The following is a 19,349-nucleotide window of genomic DNA, read 5'->3' as shown; positions in this document are numbered from 1 at the left end:
GTCTTGAAGCCAACCTGGTGTTCCTGGGTGCCTGAGAGCTCATTCTCATGATTAAGCTCAAGCCCCATGCCCTCAGTTCTTCAGTGGGTTGGCGCCCCAGTAGCCACCTCAGTCTTTCCTTGCTTCTTTTAGGAGCATCCATAGACTCAGTCCAAAGAATGAACCCCTGCTAAGCCTCTTCTGTAAGTCCAAGGGTAGCCTACCTTGTGGAGTGCTTTCACTCTAACCTGGTCCTTTGTATTGGGGCCCCTGGAGCCCCTGCTGTTTGTGCTTCATTTTCCCAGATCAGTTGTTCACTAGCAGGTGTAAGCATTGAAGTGCCAGGAGCCAAATGGATAGAGTGAGGTATTTATAGTTCCAGAATTAGGTATTAGAGTGTGCGTTCTTGCCTAAATAGTGCTCTTTGTGGTGTTTCAACACACACACACTAGTGTGTGGGGACAGGTGAGGAGGGTGGAAGTCACCTCTGCATAATTCCCCCTGTGGACTTGGTCCTGGGAGATGGAGTGTTATGGTGGTCACTCTCTCCATGTCCGAGACGTCAGTACTAAGCCTCAGCTCCAGAAGTATGTGGCAAGTTTCTGTAGGGGATGGAAATTAGGCACTATGTTTTAGCACATTTCAAAGCCCATGTATCCTGTATATGCTCAGATGGACCTTTATGTAGAACATTTTATTACACTTACCTATGCAGCTCAAGTTTCACTCAGCTGTTCTCTCTGTGAGCTTAACTTCAGTTTCATCTTCAGATCAAAAGTCCATCACTAGTGTGCACAGAGATACATAAATGCACACAATTCAGTCATCTCACCATGGAGAACATCCTGAGGTGAGTGAATCACACAGTGTGCCTTAAGATTTCTCATAGGAGCTGGGCGTGGTGGCCCAAACCTGTAATCCTAGCTACTTGGGAGGTAGAGGATTATGGCTTGAGGCTAGCCTAGGCAAAAAGTTCTCAAGACCCCCATCTCCTCCAACGGTTGAGCACAGTGGCATGTGCCTATCACCTCTAGGTATGCAGGAAGCACAGATAGAGGGCTGGTCTGGGCATAAAGAGAGACCCTTTCTCAAACATAGCCAAAACAAAAAGGGCTGATAGAGTGACTCAGGTAGCAGAGTGCCTGTGTAATAAGTGTGAGGCTCTGAGTTCAACGTGCCACACTGCTCATATGGGTCAACAGGTTTTCCACAATCCAATATGTGGGAGTCTAGATTGAACCTCTTTTTATCTTTTATGAGGCTTTGATTTAAAAAGACCCTAATTGTGCTTTTTTAAAATAGCAAACTCTCTGAGAACCTTACCTTTCATCTTTTTACAAATCTGCAGTGGAAGTGATGTTCTCCTTACCTGCCATTAACTGCACCCATCTATTGAGCAAGCACCTGCCTGTTTACCAGGCATTAGGCTAGTAAGCATCAGGAAGATGGCTAGAAACCAAAGGCGTAGAGAAGGCTAGAGCAAGGAGATCCTTGCTTCTTTCCTGACTGAGGGAAGCAAGGGGAGGGTTGTAAAGAAACTTCCATAGAGATGAGTCCTGAAAGAGCAAAAGGGAGACATTTGGACAAAGCTATAGACTAAGGATGGTTCATCTAATGTGGGTGGAAAACATGGGCTCTCCAGGGCTTGGGAGGAGATGGGAGTGGAAAGGTAAGTTGAAAGTGATGAAGGAAGCCAGATCAGCAGGTTGAGGTGGTTGAATTTCTTCCTTCTTTTGAGAGGCCAGCTCCTCAAAAGTGTTTGAGCAGGGACAGGTGCTCAGCAAGTATTGAGAAATGCAAACATTGGCAGGAGAGATTGCAGTTTCCTGGGAGTCAGCAGGGAGGCTGAAAGGGAGGGACAGATGCAAAGGGTACTGACTGAAGGAGGGCTCAGGAGGCTTTAGGACACAGTGGACGTGAGAAGACAAGAGTCCAGCATAAGTGAGGGAGTGAGAAAGAGCACGTGCAGAAAGAACTGGAGAGGAGATAGTGAAGCAGGGTTGGATGGTTGGTAGGACAGCTGTAATTAAACCGAGAGAGAGAGAGAGAGAGAGAGAGAGAGAGAGAGAGAGAGAGAGAGTGTGTGTGTGTGTGTGTGTGTGTGTGTGCGTGTCCCAGCAGCCTTTCCTGTCTGTGGCCACTGCTGTGGCACACAGCCCCAGATCTCCAACCTGATGAGTTGGAGATCATCTTTATTTGGGGATAGGAAACAAGCACAGAGGGGTGAATTCACTTGTCAAGATCAGACATTGAGTAACTGAGAGAACTTGTATTTAAACTCAGTCTTTCACCCCAGAGCATGGCCAACCACTGTACTGGTGCAATCATGTCTCCACAGGGTAGAAAGGGGAGGATTTAATTGAAAAATACATAGCATATGTGAGCTCCTAGAAGGGCAACGCAAGCTCCAGAATTGATTATAGTGAGACCAGCTCTGATGGTAGCCTTTAAGTCAAAGGGCTCTGCTGCAGGAAAACCTGATCCTGTAAGGGACACTTTTGACTCAGCAACAGACTAGCTCCTGGGATCCCCTAAAACCAAAGGAGCATCTTCAACCCAGTCTGGGGACTGCATCTAGAGGAAAGGAATGGGCCAACTGGGACCCAGGCCAGGGGCTGAGGGTGTGCTTATTTAATAGCCCAGGATGCCTGGGAGACAGATGGCCTGAAAAGGAGTGAGGTTGGGTAGGTGAGAACCATTTGTTGAGGGTAGTTGTCTCCCAAAAAGGAGAGTAGGAGCCACCTTCCCACTGGCTTGGGTCAGGAGGATGGGATGTCTGGAACCCCAACAAAGTACTCAGATGGGGACCAGTAGTTCTTTTCCTGTTCTATTTGGATTGAAACCCTCACCACTATGTTGACACAGAACTCCCAGCCTTTTGAGTAAACCCTGGGGACCTCCCTTGATGATTCGAACATATTATGACCCCCACGAGCAGCCAGGATTTGGGAGGAAAGCATTGTGCCAGGGTTCTGATTGAACTGTGACTCACTCAGGGCTTTTTTGATGGTGGATGGGGATGGGGACACTGATCTGTGGATCACAGAGGGAATATGGCATGTGTTGTAGTGTACAGTGAGTTAAGTGTGCAGGTGCAGCCTGATGGCTTCCTGATTTTATTCTTGCTCTGCCAGAAAGACAATGATAGGTCATCTAGTATGACTTCTTCCCAGAGCTCTCAGGCTTCACAAACACATTTTTCAATGTGACTTTTGCCCTGGAATACTCAAGACTACTGACATTGCGTTGGCAGAAAGGATGAAAGGAAACAGAAAATGAAAGTTGAGTATCTGAGGCTTCCTCTCCAGCCCTTCTTTCATCACATTTTCTTGTTAAACATGTTCTTTTGGTGTGAAATTAACTAGTTCTGGATTTGGAATTGCTCCGTGTTGAAACTCCATTTCTGCTACCTCTAGCTGTGTGGTCTTGCGCAAGTCCCAGATTGGTCATAAAAAGACCTAATCTGCACCTCTATTTCAGCATCTGGAAAAATGGGAAAAATTCATACTTTTCCTGAGGCCAGTGTTTTCCAGACTCGGTGAGTGATAAGAATCTCCTGCATATGGACATACAGGTATTCAGGATTACCCTCCACTTGCAGGATGACATGAGGATAAGTGACCTTTGTCAACAGGCAAGGGAAACACATCTATAGGATGTATAAAAATAGAGAGCCCAGCTCCATTTTTTTCTTTGCAGTACTGGGGATTGAACCCAAGGCTTCATATATGCTAGAAAAGCACTCTGTCACCAAGATCCCCCAGCCCACTAAAAACAATTTTTAAAAAGTAAGTTCCTGAAGAACTAAGACTGACCTAGCCTGACTGTGAATTTTGCGTTTTACCTATGACTGAATTTTGTTGAGAATGATAAAACTAGTTCAAGGACAGGGCTGTAAGTCAACTCCATCCTGTGGTCAGTGGTAATTCAATCCCTTACATTCCCCATCTGGGTCTTTGGTTTTTCTGTGAGTTCAGGGAAGGTCCAGTACCAACTCCAGGTCCAGCATCCTCCCTTCTGTTTGAATTCGTTCTGCATGACCTCGGGTCCCAGCTCTCTGGGTTTTGCTCCTGAGGTATCCTATCAACTGTGTGACAGAGCCGGAATGGCTGACTGTGCAGGCTCCTGTGCTGACTAGCATCACACCAGCCTTTCATGGGGTCAGCGTGGTGAGTCGGGTTCTCCGGTCAGCCAGAGCGGTTTAAGATCACAGCTCCTCCAGCATCTATGGTGTGATCACAAGCAGGGTGCTGAACATCAGCTTTTCTTGCCTCCCCCCCCCCCACTTTTTTTCATAAAAATACACGATAAACTACCTTAGATATCAGTGCCTCAGATGCTCATGAAACAGCATGCCATCCTCTCTCATCCAAGCATGATTTATCCTCTTACCAATGGGAATACCATATAGAAAGAGCCTGCACCCTAATGGGTAAGCCTGTTATCGCCATCTATACCAGGTGGAGCAGCACTCTCCCAGGCTTAGAGTTAAGAGGCCAGGCATGGCAGGATAAAGATTCCTGGGGATTAGGCTATTCTGTAACAAGGTCTCAGGGTTTTTAATCTTCCTTTTGGAAATGAAGAGTCCAAAGAGTCACAAAGCCTTGGATGATGTTGGTGGCTTCTCTTCTCTCCAGAATTCTATTTAACGTCCAGATCTCCAACTCCAAAGCTTTTAGGCCAGGTAAGACCTGGAGTGGCTGGGAAACTATGAAGAAGTTGTCTTTTCCCCTCTGTCTACAGCTTGTCTTCACCCCAGTCAAAATCTTGGAGGTGAACATTCAGAAACCTAACACAGCTGACAAGGCCATGAGATTGATGGGCAGGTAGAGCACTGGGGCCAGGAAGCCTGCTCACCTGGCCCTTTCTCAATGGCTCAATGTCAGGCAAGGGCAGGAGGCACTGGCCTGAGAGGCGAGATCTGTGATCTCACCTTTGCTCTGGTAGAATGCTGGGTGACCATGGGCAGGTTCCTAAACCTCACGCAGCCTCTGTTGGTCCTCTAAGAATTGGGTTGTAGTAGAGGATTACAAAATAACTTTGGAACTCTAACATGCTATCATTTCACTCCACAAATAGGACCATTTATGTTACCTTTTGTAGTTTTTCCCCATTCTAAAGCTTCTTGAGAGCAGGAACCAAGCCCTACATATCTTCATACCTCCAGAAAGTCTAGCAGAGCACTTTTCACATACTAGGTAGTTTACAGATGTGCTTGGTTGATTTAGTGAACAGATACTTCATAGGAAGCCCTACACTCAGCCTATTGATGCTGAGTGTGAATATCACAGAGCTAGGAACCACTGGTGACTATCTGAGTGGCAGTATCTGGCAGGTAGGAGCACGCATCAAAGTGGTAAGTAGGCTGGCAGCGGATGGACAGTGAGACGGTGAGGAGTGCAAGCAGACTGCATCTCCACCTGCAGATCCCAACACGACAGACCCAGGACTGACTCATCGCTCTGCAGCGTGGAGTCTGGCGGTTGCCTGAGCTCCCAATCCGCTTTCCAGTTTCTGCTCTGGTATTACAGATGGCAGAAGGACTTCTGATAGTTGTCACCTAGCCAGTCACTGCTGAATCAAAGCATTCTGACACTTTGGACACACCCAGTTCACGTTATCTGCCAGGTCACTGGAGTTTGGACTCCCATTCTGATATGAGGTGCTTTAATTTGTTGGGGTGTATGTGTGTAGCCATTCTGTAGTTGCATGTGACTTCATACTACAGATGCTTTGGAAATTGCTAAGTTATTCACACAATGAACTGATGCTTTCATGTTTGTAAATGTCGTGACAACTTTAGACTCCCGACTCTTACTGAATGCAAGTTCTTGTGGTTGTAGGGTAGTCTCTCAGCTCCAGGTTAACAGATTCAGTGAAACTGAATTCAATAGCACAAGAAAAAAAATCAGCATTAGTTTACTCTCTCTCATTAGTTTTCACTATAGAAGAGCCAGTCTGCAATGAGACCCCACCTCTAATTTTTTTCATAGTTATTGATAGCGGGGGTCAGAAGTTTGTATGAGCCATGCAGTCAACCAAAAGAGAGATTTCTCTTGTGCCTTGAAGTAAGGAAAATAATGCCTATTTGGTCTTAGGATGGACTGGAAGTTGGAAATCATGTTGCTTGTTAGGAGTCTCTTGAATTTGTGTTGTCACCTCTTGGCCATTGGTAACTGATTGATCATGTTTGTCTTCTATAGCTTGGAATTGCGATTGGGTTCTTGGTCCCTCCTGTTTTGGTACCCAACATCAAAGACCAGGAGAAGCTTGCTTACCACATCAGCATCATGTTCTACATAATAGGAGGTGTCGCCACTCTCCTTTTCATCCTTGTTGTCATCGGTAAGGTCATTAGAAGACTGATGGGACTGGGGCAGGAAGGTTCTACTGGGTTTGGTGGCATTCTTGTGAACATGGCCCTAAAATACCATGGGCATTAAAAGACACTGGAGGTCAAGGTTCTTATCATCTTCAAATACTTTAGCCTGAGCAGCCCTGTGATACAGTGCCAGCTGGTCCTGTGCATTTCATTAGCAACTCAGTAAAGGTTTAATTGTAATTTAGCACTTCTCCAATCCTACTTCACCAGAAGATTAGATAGATTGTGGGACCCCTTGATGATACCCCAGTGAGAACGCCCAGTGTCATAGGCACTCAACAATCCTGCAAGTGATCTCAGCTAGGCTTCAACAACCCCATAAGTGCGGTACCATTATCAGTTCTGTTAACAAACAGGAAAACGAGACTTGAATTAAGTTAAATCAGTCAAGATTACATAGCTAGTAAGTGGTAGAACTTGGATTCAATCAAAGCTTGTCTAACTCTGTATTCTAAATTTCTAAGAGGTGAACAGGAATTGATCCACAAATAATAAAAGTGTCAGAGATTAACCTGAGAAAGCTTGGGACCACATTTCTTTAAAACAGTTTATTTTAATTATGAGTAATATATACTCATTAGAGAAAAATCTAGAAAAATACAAAAAAATATAAAGAAAGGAAGGACCATTAATTTTTCCTTACAAGTTAATCCAACCACCAACCTCAAATAACTGACACTAACATTTTATATTTGCATATATATAAAATCATTGAGGTATGTGATTAATAGAATTTTATGTCTTGTGTCCAAGCATGGTGGCTCATCCCTATAGTCCCAGCTGAGGTAGGAGGATCATGAGTCTAAGACCAGCCTGAACTACATAGTGAGATCCTGTCTCAAAATCAAACAAAGACTTTTCTGTCTTCAGTTTCTTCTAGGTGATGTTCTGTGGACTGTGATAAATTCACAAAGAGCAAAGTAGAGGTTTTTATTTTCACTTAGTCACCTGTCTAAAGGTTAATCGGTTTTATTCCATCTCACATCACATATTAAAGGTTTCATTCTTGCCTGCTGTCTCATCTCCTAGTCAGACAACTCTATAACTATGTACCTCATTCCACTGTTGTCCCTGTGTCCTATCCCCTGGATCCAGGATGAGGAAGGGCTGCCTGATGGCTTTGCAAAGATAACAGAAAGGCTTAGACAGAGGCCTTGGAGCTCCTGGGAAGGTGAGAGCAGGCATGCTGTGGATGAACAGGGAAGAGTGAGATGATGTAGCCAGAGACCTCTGTCCTCTACACTGGGAGTTTTAATTCTGATATCTCCACGTTCTTGTGTTTGTAGCAGATGAGAGCCTGCTTCTTTGCAATTTGAAAACCTGAAGGGGAAGACAATTCTATGTTTGGGCATTTTGTTACCAAGCACAGATAGTAGCTAAATGAGTGAAGAATGGAAAAATCTTATCTGAGTCCTGGTTTGTGGTTGACAAATCCTTGAAACAACACCTGCTGATGCAGGCATCTTCTTGCCTTGCTTTCTTCCTGGTGGAAGGGGAGGCAAACAGGCAAAACAATGGATGAGGGATTCCAGTGGGGGGAGGCTATCCAGGACTATTTGTGGAGAAGGAGGAAGCAGAGCTCTGAAGTTAGGGCTGGAATGTTTTCTAGGTGGGAGGTCCCTTTGATCTTCCAAGAGAGTAAACCTCACTTCCACAGCTTCCTCTAGCAGGAGACAGTCTGCTGGCTGGCCAGGGGAGTTCTCATGCCTTGTGGGGGAGGACACACCGAGGGACCAATTTAACCAAATAGCTGGTTAAATTGACCTGCCCCTAGAAAGCTGAATGGACTCAGTGCAGTCAAAGTGATCGTACCAGTTGTATTAACACTTGAATATGAACAGTCGTGTCCCCACGTCCCTCTCCAGCCCTTCATATTGGAGTGTCAGCTCCTGGAGGAACATGTGTTCATCTTCTTGTCTCCTTCATGATATCTGATTCAGAGTTGGTGAAGCTAGGAATGGACTCTAGATTTTTCCTCTAGAAGAAGATCCTTTTCGCTTTTTCAGGGAATAGTTTTTGGCTGCTCTATGCCAGGCTCTTTGCCAAGCACAGGCAACACAGTCCCATTCCCCTCAGGAGGAGCTCTGGAGCCAAGCCATTCACTGGGTTTATGAATGCCAAGATTTCAGCTTTCACTTTGCAGATGTTGCTATGTGTTTTCTCCATGATCTGTGCTATGTTTTTTGCTGGCTATTATGGGACGCCTGGATCTTTGAATACTTTATCAGAGGCCCGGTGATTTGAACTTTCCAGAGGCCATTAACAAAAACTAATCAAAGATTGTGAGTTCCAGGCCAGCCTAGGCTACAACAGTGACCCTGTCTCAAAGAACAGACAAACAAAACAAAAAAAGGAATCAAAGGACCATGTGCTAAGCCTCAGAGGATGAGGAACAGCTTTAGGAGAGGAGGGTATCAATGTTTTGCTGGAAAATTACTATTTCCTTTGACAGGCTCAAGCTCCTTCCCAGATGATGGAGCTGGCTCTGCTGGGACCCCAGGAATTTTCAGTCATATCTGTTTCTTTCCTTTCAGTATTCAAGGAGAAGCCTAAACACGCCCCCAGCAGGGCCCAGTCCCTGAGCTATGCCTTGTCGTCCCCTGATGCCTCATACTTAAGTTCCATCGTCCGGCTCTTCAAAAACCTCAACTTTGTGCTACTTGTCATCACCTATGGTAAGGTGTGGAGGTGCCAAGGAGTCCCTTGAGCTGCAAACAGGAGATGAGAGGCCTAACTCAACTTACTGTCCCCAAATCCCAATGTGCATGTGAAGTTGTTTATGTTGACCAGAGGAACCGGTGATGTCTGAGGGCCTTTGCATGTGCTGTAAAGTCCATCCTAGAAGATCATTCCTTCCCATGTCAGGTTATGTGACACAGGTCTGTTGGTCCTCTAAGTCTCATCTCAGTTTCACCTCTGTAAAGCATAGTAAGTAACCTTTCCTCTCTTAACATGCTATGACTTAATACTTACCATTTTTTAAAAAGCCATTTCTAGGCCTATCATCCTCTAGTCTGTATTCTGTGAATGGGCAAATATTTCATTTTTATCATTCCTGTGCAGTGGCCAGCCTGGAGTGGAGTCCAGTAGTGATGAATGAATGAATGAGTGATGAATGAGTGATTGTGTACATGGGTCTTGCCTCAAACCACTCCTTAGCCAATCCTCTCTCATCTTGTAACATTTTTTCTCCTCCTCATCCCACTCCCCCTCTCCCTTCCCCTCCCCCTTCGCCCCTTCCTTCTCCTTTGCCTGAATGCAATGCAGCATCTCTTTTTCACGTCGCTTGCTTGGCCTTTGGGAAGACAAATTCGGCGTGCTGGCTTGCCTGCTGGCATGGTATTTTCTGTATCTCTTTTTTAAACTTTAAGGCTGCTGAATCAGAGAATGGCAAGGACAAGACCCATGGCATGGCATTCCATTAAAGAATGTCTGTTTTTAGACAAACTCTAGTCTGTTAACTGATATTCTTAGTTTAAGAAGTTACAGATCTACCCAAGCGTACTGCTCTGTCCAGCCTACGTTAGACCATTGGAATCCACTGGTTAAAGTTAACATTGAGAGTCAACAGTGTGACACTTGCTCAGTTACCTGTGAAACAAAGCCATGAGATTTGGTTTGATGAGGCTTGTTTTTAGTGAACTCCATTTGGTTTTTCTATAGACTCATAGGCCAGTGTTTTAAAGGTTTTACCTGGTTGGTCTCAAACTTTGGGCTTAAGTGATCACCATGTCTGGTCCAAAGCCTTATTTTTAGTGGTACTGGGACTTAAATTCAGGGCTTTGTGCTTGCTAGACACACTCTACTGCTTGAGCCATGCCCTGAGCCCTTTTGGTTCTGGTTATATTGGAGATAAGATCTCTCTTTTTGCTCAGAATGGCCTGGACAGGGATCTTCCTATTTTATAGTTCTACCATAGCTGGAATGACAGGTGTCACCATGCCCAGCTTTGTTTTCCATTGAGATGGTGTCTCTCAAAGTTTTTTCCCCCCTGGGTTGGCCTGGAACCTCCGTCGTTCCAATCTCAGCTTCCTACTTAGCTTGGGATGACAGGCTCACACCACTGTGCCCAGTTTATTGATTGAGATTGGGGGCGGGTCTCAAGAACTTTCTCCTCTGGGCTGGCTTTGAACTGCAATCCTCCTGATCTCAGCCTCCCAAGTAACTAGTATTATGGGTTTTAGCCACTGGTGCCCAGCAAAGCCTGCCTTCTTATAGGCTATTCTATAATCACCTATATATTTCTTTCAAGAACTGTGCTGTGGGGTTCACTTTAGGTTTCTCAGTGCCCTTTATCTCAAAGTGCTTATCTGCTGAGGTACTAGAAAAGGAATGCCGTAATCCTAGGAGAAAAGCACTCCTAAATATTTTAGGCATACACCAAAGCTAGGTTCTTCTCATCTGTAATATATATTACTTTAAATGTCTAGTTTTCAATAAAAAATATGAACTTTGCAAAGAAACAGGAAAATACGATCAATAAACACAAGGGGAAGAAGCAGCTAATAGAAACTGTCCCTAAGGAAGTCTAGGCATTGGACAGAATAGACAAATATTATAAATCAATTATTGTATGTTAAAGAACTAAAGAAAACCATGTCTTGGCTGGCAGAATGGCTCAAGTGGTAGAGCACCTGCCTAGCAAGTGTAAGGCCCTGAGTTCAAAAACCAGTACTGCCAAAAAAATTAAATGAAAGTATGAGAATTATGTCTCACCAGCTAAGAGAATGTTAGTGAAGAGACAGATAAAAAAATGAATCAAACAGAAATTCTGGAGTTGAAAAGCACAATAACTGAAATGAAAAAGTCACTAGAGGGCTCAGCAGCAGATTTGAACTGGCAGAAGAAAGAATCAGCAAACTTGAAGATAAATCAAATGAGATTATCCAGTCTAGGAACAGAAAGAAAAAAGAATAAAAAATGAGCCTTTGAGACCCATGAGACACCAGCAAACATACCAGCATGTGCAAAAAGAGAGTCCAAGAAGGGGAGGAGAGAAAGGGTGAAAGGTGTCATCTCCACTGACGTAGCCCTTAACTAGAAAAACATTTCACTCTGAGCCTCTGGAGGAATTTGACTCTGTTGTACAAAGAGAACTTATTTACATCTATATTGAAAGCGTAGGGTTATCCCAGTGAGAACAAGTTAAACTAATTTGGGTATGTGTACATATTTTGTCATAGTCAAAGAACCACAAGCCTTGTTTTATGTTAGATAATTGGACCAGGTGATAGAGCTTTGTGCCAAAAAAGAAAATGATTCTTAGGCTTAATCACAGATTTGAAAATATTTTTTATTAAGTCATTATTGTCTGTCAGGCATCATGTTAATTGCTTTACCTGGATTATTTCATTTGATTTTCAAAACAAACTCATGACACAGGTTATTTTATTCCATTTTGTGCATAAGAAAACTGAGGCTGGGCGATTTGCCTGGGATGGGATAGCCATGAGCAATGGAGCTTAGGTTTAGACTTCTCTGATGATGCAAAGCCCAGTTTCCATTGCCCCATTTTACCTCTTGGAAACAGAGCCAGGGCTCTTTCCTAAACCCCACTTGCCTGAGTTTTCCTTTTGGTCTCTCTAGGGAAGTATGTCCTTCCTTGAATTCAGTCCTCTGGACTTGAAGGCTGATTACCTGTAAGGAGAGGGTCTGGAGTTCTAGGGCCTTGGAAGCAGGACTAACCATACATCTTTGGGATTTGGGGATACTGGGGTATTAGTGTGTCCAAATTTTATAGGTTATATAAAGGTGGTACTTGGCATGTAATCCAACTGAGAATATTTGCTTTCTTCTTCCTCTGCCTTTCTCCAAATTAAAACAATCAAAACCAACAAAAAGCCCTCTTTAAGTTCAACTAGTTGCTTTGAAATCCCTCCCAATTACCCCAAGTCTATCACAACGCCCCCCACATGTTAGTTAGCTTTCCATTGCAGTGACAAAATACCTGAAAGAATCAATGTAAAGGTAGGAAAGCTGGGAGTGTAGAGTGCTTACTTAACATGTGATCCCTAGTACTGAGAGAGAGAGAGAGAGAAAGAGAAGTATGGAAAAAAAAAAAAAGAGAAGTATGGAAGGAGCTGGGGTCTCATACTCCCTGCAAGGGCACACCCCCCCCAGTGACCTAACGTCCTCTCATTAGGCTCTACCTCCTAAAAGTTCCACTACTTCAAAATAGCCCCACAGATTGGTGACTAAGCCTTCAACACATTGGTCTTTGTGGGGCAAGTAACGCCCCCTGCAGTTTTGGGTTGCCTTTGAAGAGAAAAATGCTTCACCCTTTGTACAATGTACATATGGTGTTTTCATTTTGCTCAGAATTATATGCACTTCAAAGCATGTAACTAGGAATCAAGCAGACAATAGCATTTCATGAGCACACGTGCTGGACATGGGTTGACGTGTCCTGGGTAAGAGCCTTGAATGCTCCACTGAAGAATTCAGAATTGACTCATGAGGAAGGGTAGGTCTGAGTTTTGGTGTCAGCTCTGTCGATTGCTGATTTGTGCCACCTTCACCCATTCCATACCTATCCTTCATCACTCTTATACTCCCTGTCCTCACCAGAAAACAGCATTAACATTTCTTCCCATTGCAATACTCTGAATAAAGCTATTGCATCCATGAACATTCCTTCTTTGGTCTGAGCTAGATTTCACCAAGAGGAGAGTGACTCCCTTGCAGCTGCTGTTCAGTATTTGCATTGGCAGTGGCTTTCCAAGTGGTTCTCTAAGCTGCTGAGTCACTGTAGGGGCAATGACAGCAATCAAAGGCTTTGGAGGAAACCCAGAGTTCAGGAGGTGGGCTTTTTCCTGCATTTTCGGCCACAACTTTAGAGAGAGAGATAGTTGAGAGATAAAATTAAACCCATCCAGTTAAATTTGAATTTCAAGCTGGGCGTGGTATACACAGCTGCATTCCTAGCACTGGAGAGGCTGAGGCAGGAGGATCTAAGTTCAAGGTCAGCCTGGGCTACATAGTTAGACCGTCTTAAGAAAGAGAAACTGAATTTTAGATAAATAACAAATACATTCTAGTAGAAATGTGTCTTATGCAATATTGGGGGCATATTTATACTATAAAACCCTATCCATTTATTTGAATTTAATTTGACTAGGTATGCTGTTTATTTTCAGTTTTTATTTTCTCTAAATCTAGCAAGGCAATTTAGAAGAGATTCAGATGCTAGGTGGTGCTGTAACATCACAGTGATAAGAAGCTGCTACCTGCTCATATAGTACCTTTCTGCCTCCTAGTTTGGCAATGCAGGCAGACTCAGGGCTGGAACCAGGAACGGAACAAGTCTACCAGCATTTAGGAACAAGGTAGGGCTGTGATGTGTGTCAGGAGTGCAGTGGGGTGAAAAAAAGCATTTTCTTTGGCTCCCTCCTCTTTGCGCCTCTGAATCTTGCTATCACAATATTCAAAGGCTCCTCTTCTAGAGAATGTCCTCAAAGGAAATACTTCTCCATGTTATCCCCTGCCTTTTCCAGCTGTTCTTCTTCTTCATCTTCCAGTGTCAGGCTCTGATCTTGGGAGCCTCTCCTGAGGTTCTCTTTCCCTTGGGGCTGTCAAATGCTTTATCATTGTTCTACCTACATAGGCCTAGGGTGGAACCTTTATGTTCCATCTAAGATCCTGACTTAAGAATAGATTTTAAGTCCTTCTAGAGATTCCTTGAAGCTTTGCTGGGGTCAAGCTAGCCCTTTAAAACAAATTTTTTCCTACTAGCTAATGAAGGACAAATTGAAATCGCAGAATAACAAGCACCCAGATATATATATGGGATTAATGTTTCCCAAGTGCTGTAGTTTGGATTTGTGTGTGTGTGTGTGGTGGTGGGGTTTGAACCTGGCCTCACAGAGCTTGTCTAGGCAGGCACCATACCACTGGAGCCACTCCATCAGCTATAGCTTAAATCCTGAATTTCCCCCAAAGATCCATATGTTAAAGGCTTGGTAGGTAGAGCCTGAGTTAGGTCACTGGGGGCATGCCCTTGGAGCCTGGCCCCCTCCTGTCTTTCTTTGCTTCCTGACTGACATGAGGTGAGCAGCTTTGCAAATCCACCATATACTCTTACCATGATATGCTGCCTCACCACAGGTCCCAAAACAATGGGCCATGGACAGAGACCTCTGAAACCATGAGCCAAAATAAATCTTTCCTCCTTAAAAGTTGATTATCTCAGTATTTTGTCACAGGGCATGAAGCTGACTAATACATGAAGCTGACTAATACAAAAAAAAACTTCTCTGAGGACAGACTCCCCTGGGTTCTTGATTGAGTATGTGCATAAATTTCCTTCTGGAAATTCAAATCCAGAAAGTGTGGGCGGGGGACTGCTTATTTTTATTTTTATTTGCTGCAAAAGATAAATCTTTAGCGTTTTTACTGAGATTATCTGGAAGGGAAGACATCTATCTGCCATGAATCCAAGCAGGTAAAGGGAACATGGTTGTGGTACAATAAAGAGGAAGAAAATAACACATTTTCCTGGCTCCTCATAGAAATAAAGGCCACCAGAATTATGACTGATTTACTTATCTACAGGCTTGCCTCTGTTATCTGTGCACCTAAAGCTTTAAGCACTAGGAAGGTACATTGGAGATAAGAGCAGTTCCTACTAGTACTCTCAAGTAGAAGGTACTAGATACACGCTTTGCCTAGAGGTGGTGTTGATGTCTATATTAAATAGAAGTTGCACCCCCAGCAGTGAACTCCCTTTTTTGGAGGGGTTGTTTTTTTATTACTCAACCACACTTCATTATATTCTATTGAGCAATTTGAAGCAACTGTGGTGGCCTGCAGTAGAGAAAACCTTTGCATCAAAACCTTTTCTTCCCTGAAAGTGCTTGCTAATGTAAAAAGTGGTTCTGGATTCTTTTGGTCACTAGAGAATCCATGGAAAGACCATGTAAACATGGTCCTTTTGGCCTTGTCTTCAATGAAGATCTCTAACTCTGAAGCTTGGGCAGATCAGATTGCTGCTCAGAGGGGATATATAGGGGAGTGGTAATGGTAGATTTACTAAAAGGACCTGAGCCGAGCCGAGCTCCACATAGCTTGTCACTGGACCTGTCATCTTTATCTTTATTTTCATCTTTCTCGTTGCCTTAAATGTAGCCCTTTAGTGTTTTTCTTTTCTTTTTGTGGTATGGGGTCTTGAACTCAGGGCCTCACACTTGCTGGGCAGGTGCTCTAGCACTTGAGCCATGCCTCCAGCCCAAATGTTCAGTTTTGTAAAGCCATTCTGGATGGCTGAATCCCAATCCATAGACTCACACAAGTGCTGACCCACTTGGCTGGTTCATAGAGTCAGATCTCATAACTTCTTGGCTGGGGAACACCTAAATAACCACATTTTCTCATTTATACAGGATTAGGGATAGGGATTTGGACAATCCTAAAAAATCATACACAAGGCCTGCTTTTTATAAATATTCCAGGTAATTTTCACTTGTTGCAGAGTTGAGAACTTCCAAGTAGCTTTGTGATGGGTTAGTCTCATGGTCTTGAAGCCCCTTCCCCTCCCAGTGACCTCCATGTGAACCCTACCACCTGGGAGCCTGGTCTGTCTCCACAAAGCCACTTATTCCCAAATTCCAGGAATTTAAAGAAATGCCTTGAGGTTTTGTTTTGTTTTTTTTTGTTGTTGTTGTTGTTAAAATACAGATTCCTGAACCCCATTCTAGAGGAGATTCTGATTCAGTAGACCTAGAGTGGGACCAAAAATCTGCATTTTTGAACTTTAAAGAATTCTCATGTCAGTGGTCTCTGAATAGTTTGGATAACACTGGGCTTGATGGAGGAACAAGCCTCAGGGCAATGACAGTCATTTCTGCCAGCTTCTTGGCATCGGGCTCTTTTGGTAACTGGCAGTGGGAGTGGCCAGGCCCCTCAGGAGATCTCACTGTCTCTGCACTGACTGGCAGGCTCACCTTGCCACGGGACAGTCAGACCTGAATGTCAGGCTGTGTTGCTGGAAAAGTTGTGCACTCTTGGGGCTGAGCACACCTTCCATCTCTGCTGTTATTGTTCTTGCATGTGGGGTGTTTATCCTGTTGGTCTGGGCAGTGGAGTGGACTTGTGCTGTTTGCCTGGCATCCTTTGAAAACATGGGGAGGAGCATCTAGAACAAAGGTTGATTCATATGTAAGTGTGACTGAAAGCATGCATAAGCTAACCTTCCAGAGTGCATCCCCATCTCCATTCAGTCTTCTGCCTGGATGGGAGTGCAGAATGGCTACTGCTGAACCACACTGGCCAATGGAAGCAGCACTTCCCACTTGAGCATTGTTGGTGTCACCTGGAGGGTTTGCTCACACTCAGATCACAGGTTCTGGCAGAGTTTCTCCTGCAGTAGGACTGGGGTGGGGTTGGCCATGTGTGTATCTATCAGGCCCCCAAATGCTGCTGGTAGACCCTAGACCACACTTCGGAAACGATTTCACTAAACTGTTGAGCCTCAGCCACACAGCTCAGCTTTCGTAGTATACTTAATGTGCTCAGAACTCTGTTCTCTTGGTCTTTGTCAGGGTCTTGAAAGTGCTGCTGTGATTTTTGCACCAATCTTCCTGGATAATGTCCCTCCAACTCCTGCGGAGTCTATCCTGCTTGTTCATTGCAGGTGTTCTATCTGAGGCCAAGCCTTACCTAGAACATCCCTAGCAGGGTCAGGCCAGGCCAGGAGGCAAGGGAAGAGATAGAAGGGCAAGAAAGGGCAGGAGGCTGTTTGCTCCCTTCTTTCTCCTGCATTCCAGCCCAACCCTGTTTTTCAGGAGTGTCTTCACTTGGGAATGGAATTCTAAGTGGCTGGGTGTGTGGTATGAAGGTCAGTTGGTTATGCTTGCTAAGAGCCTTGGAGTAGAACACCAACTAAATGCTCTTTAGAATGTCTTCCAGTTTCATGTAATAGAACTTGTGTGATAGCCACTAGCCAGGCAGCTGGGGTGTCTGGGTTTATTGTCCCACTGTGTTCCTATGCTGGTCAGGCGTTCGCATTGAGCCCAGCCTTGTGTCCACGGATGACCTGCTGGGAGAGAATGGGTGGGAAGAAATCAGCCTGGCTGGGAAAACTTTTTGTTGAGGATGTAAAGCAGAATGATTAAGTCCAAGGACTCTGGAGCCTCAGGGCTGGGTGTTACTAGTGCCACTGCTTAATGACTATGAGTTTATGGGAGTGGGGAAGCAAATTCTTATCTGTTTTGCATGTGAATTTGACCTTCACTTAACTTTGTATCTTGTTTCCCTGGGAACCTCATATAGGGCATATTCCAACATTTAGGCAACATTGCTTGTGATAAAATGACCTCTTGTGATAAAAATGGACAGGGTGAGCTAGTCATATCTTGTTGGAGGCCATTCTTTGTGTTTTCCTGAGTGCAGTGACTCTTTTCACCAGCCTGCCCACCATGGGGCTATTACAAGCAATAGTAGCTCCTGGAGTCATTAAACAAGGGGGGTTGCCATACTCACTTTTCCTTGCACCTTAACCAAAAACTTGGGAGCCAAAGAGAGTAGCTTCTTGATTCCTCTATGGCTTGGGGCTCTGTGGACTGGGTCCACTGAAGAAGAACTCCTGAGGCTGCCCTGCCTACAAGCTATGTGTCCTGTCATGCTTTTCTGTCTGAATTGAATGCCAAGTGTGCCCATGATGTCCTGTGAACCTTAAAAACACGCCTGGTGGGCATTATAACATGACTGGGTTTGTTTTTGAACTCTGTATGCATTTTTGACATCTACAGAATGGCCATGCTATTTTACCTGCCTTCAAGCGTAGTTATAAAGATTGAAAGATGCTTAGAACAGTGTCTAGTACATAAATATGTCCTGCTTCTGCCATCATCACCCAAAGATTGCCAGGAGGTCCTTTCTCCTTTGGTCAGTTCTAGCCTTACTGTAGCTACCAACTCACTGTGTGGCTTTGAACAAACGACCTTGTTCTCTAAGGATACAAGTTCTTACAGCATATTCTAGGTGATGCTTTTATTTGTTGAATGAATTGATGAAGTAGGGCACCAACTAAATGCTCTTTAGGTGTCTTTTAGTTTCACATAGATCTTGTGGAACATTGAATAAGAGAAGAAATTGGAGAATGAGTAGAGAAAGAGGAAAGAAAGAACTTGCAGAGGGAATAGGTCGAGTTCAAGGTCTGGAGTGGTGTAGAGAGGGGAAAGGGTCTTTGGGAGGAAGTGGAAGGTGACCATTGGTCCTACTAAGCCCACAGGTCTGGTCAGAACTTAAGTTCTGTCCAGACTTAAGTTCCTGTCCCAGGAGTAATGCTGTACAGAGCCTGTGTTTCTAGGTCAGGTTCAAGGGATTGAAGGACAATGGTGTGTGGCTAAGAAAAGGTTACAATGGTTACTTTTGGTTGTTTTGACATATTTCTTTGAGTAAAACTGCAGAGTAGGCTCAGATCTCCCTGAATTTTTCTTCTGTGAGGACACCACTGAGAGTGGCAGTGAGGATGGGATGTGTAACCTCCTACCTACTGGAGGGGAACGGAGTTAGCAGTGGCCCCAGGAGGCTGACCCTAATGCTGTGTTTCTCCTTCCCTCCTTCAGGTCTGAATGCCGGTGCCTTTTATGCCTTGTCCACTCTGCTGAATCGCATGGTGATCTCGCACTTCCCGGTAAGGGAATTCCCTGAGCAAGCTGGAGTTAGTAGGATTTCTAAGTCTGTCTCTGCAGAGGCTGGGCAGCAGCTCATCTTAGGTGTCTCTACTGCTAGATAGCCCGGTATGGTGGTGTGCTTGTGGGATCTAGAAGGAGAGGGCCCTGGGTCTCCAACCCAGTGTTGTTGGTACTAAACTGAGATTGCATGACTGACAAGCTAGGAAGCATCTCTGAGCTCTCTTTTCTGCAAAAGAAGCATGATTACTTCTTGTAAAATTATTTTTAGGATTAGAGAAGAATAACATCTCTTGTATGTGTTATGTTTTCATAACATGTTTATTATATGGGCAAGGTTTAATTTTGAACTCTTAGTT

The 19,349-nt window shown here is 44.4% G+C and overlaps 1 protein-coding gene across 3 annotated transcripts in view; it reads left to right on the top strand.

The window, feature by feature from the left end:
• Window positions 1–19,349, top strand: part of Flvcr2 (FLVCR choline and putative heme transporter 2) — a 51,284-nt gene that overhangs the window by 19,312 nt on the left and 12,623 nt on the right. For all 3 annotated transcript variants that reach the window (XR_012446086.1, XM_020163307.2, XM_074067509.1), the window contains exons 2-4: window positions 6,183–6,324; window positions 8,896–9,036; window positions 18,925–18,992. Coding sequence is in view for 2 of the 3 variants with exons in the window: in XM_020163307.2 (XP_020018896.1) it covers window positions 6,183–6,324; window positions 8,896–9,036; window positions 18,925–18,992 (351 nt within the window). In the remaining variant the exon portion in view is untranslated. The remainder of the gene's footprint in view (window positions 1–6,182; window positions 6,325–8,895; window positions 9,037–18,924; window positions 18,993–19,349) is intronic.

This window comes from Castor canadensis, chromosome 3 (genome assembly GCF_047511655.1).
Source record: "Castor canadensis chromosome 3, mCasCan1.hap1v2, whole genome shotgun sequence".
NCBI classification, from domain to species: Eukaryota; Metazoa; Chordata; class Mammalia; order Rodentia; family Castoridae; genus Castor; species Castor canadensis.
The sequence above is the reverse complement of the archived record's forward strand: the minus strand, read 5'-3'. Positions and strand labels throughout refer to the sequence as shown.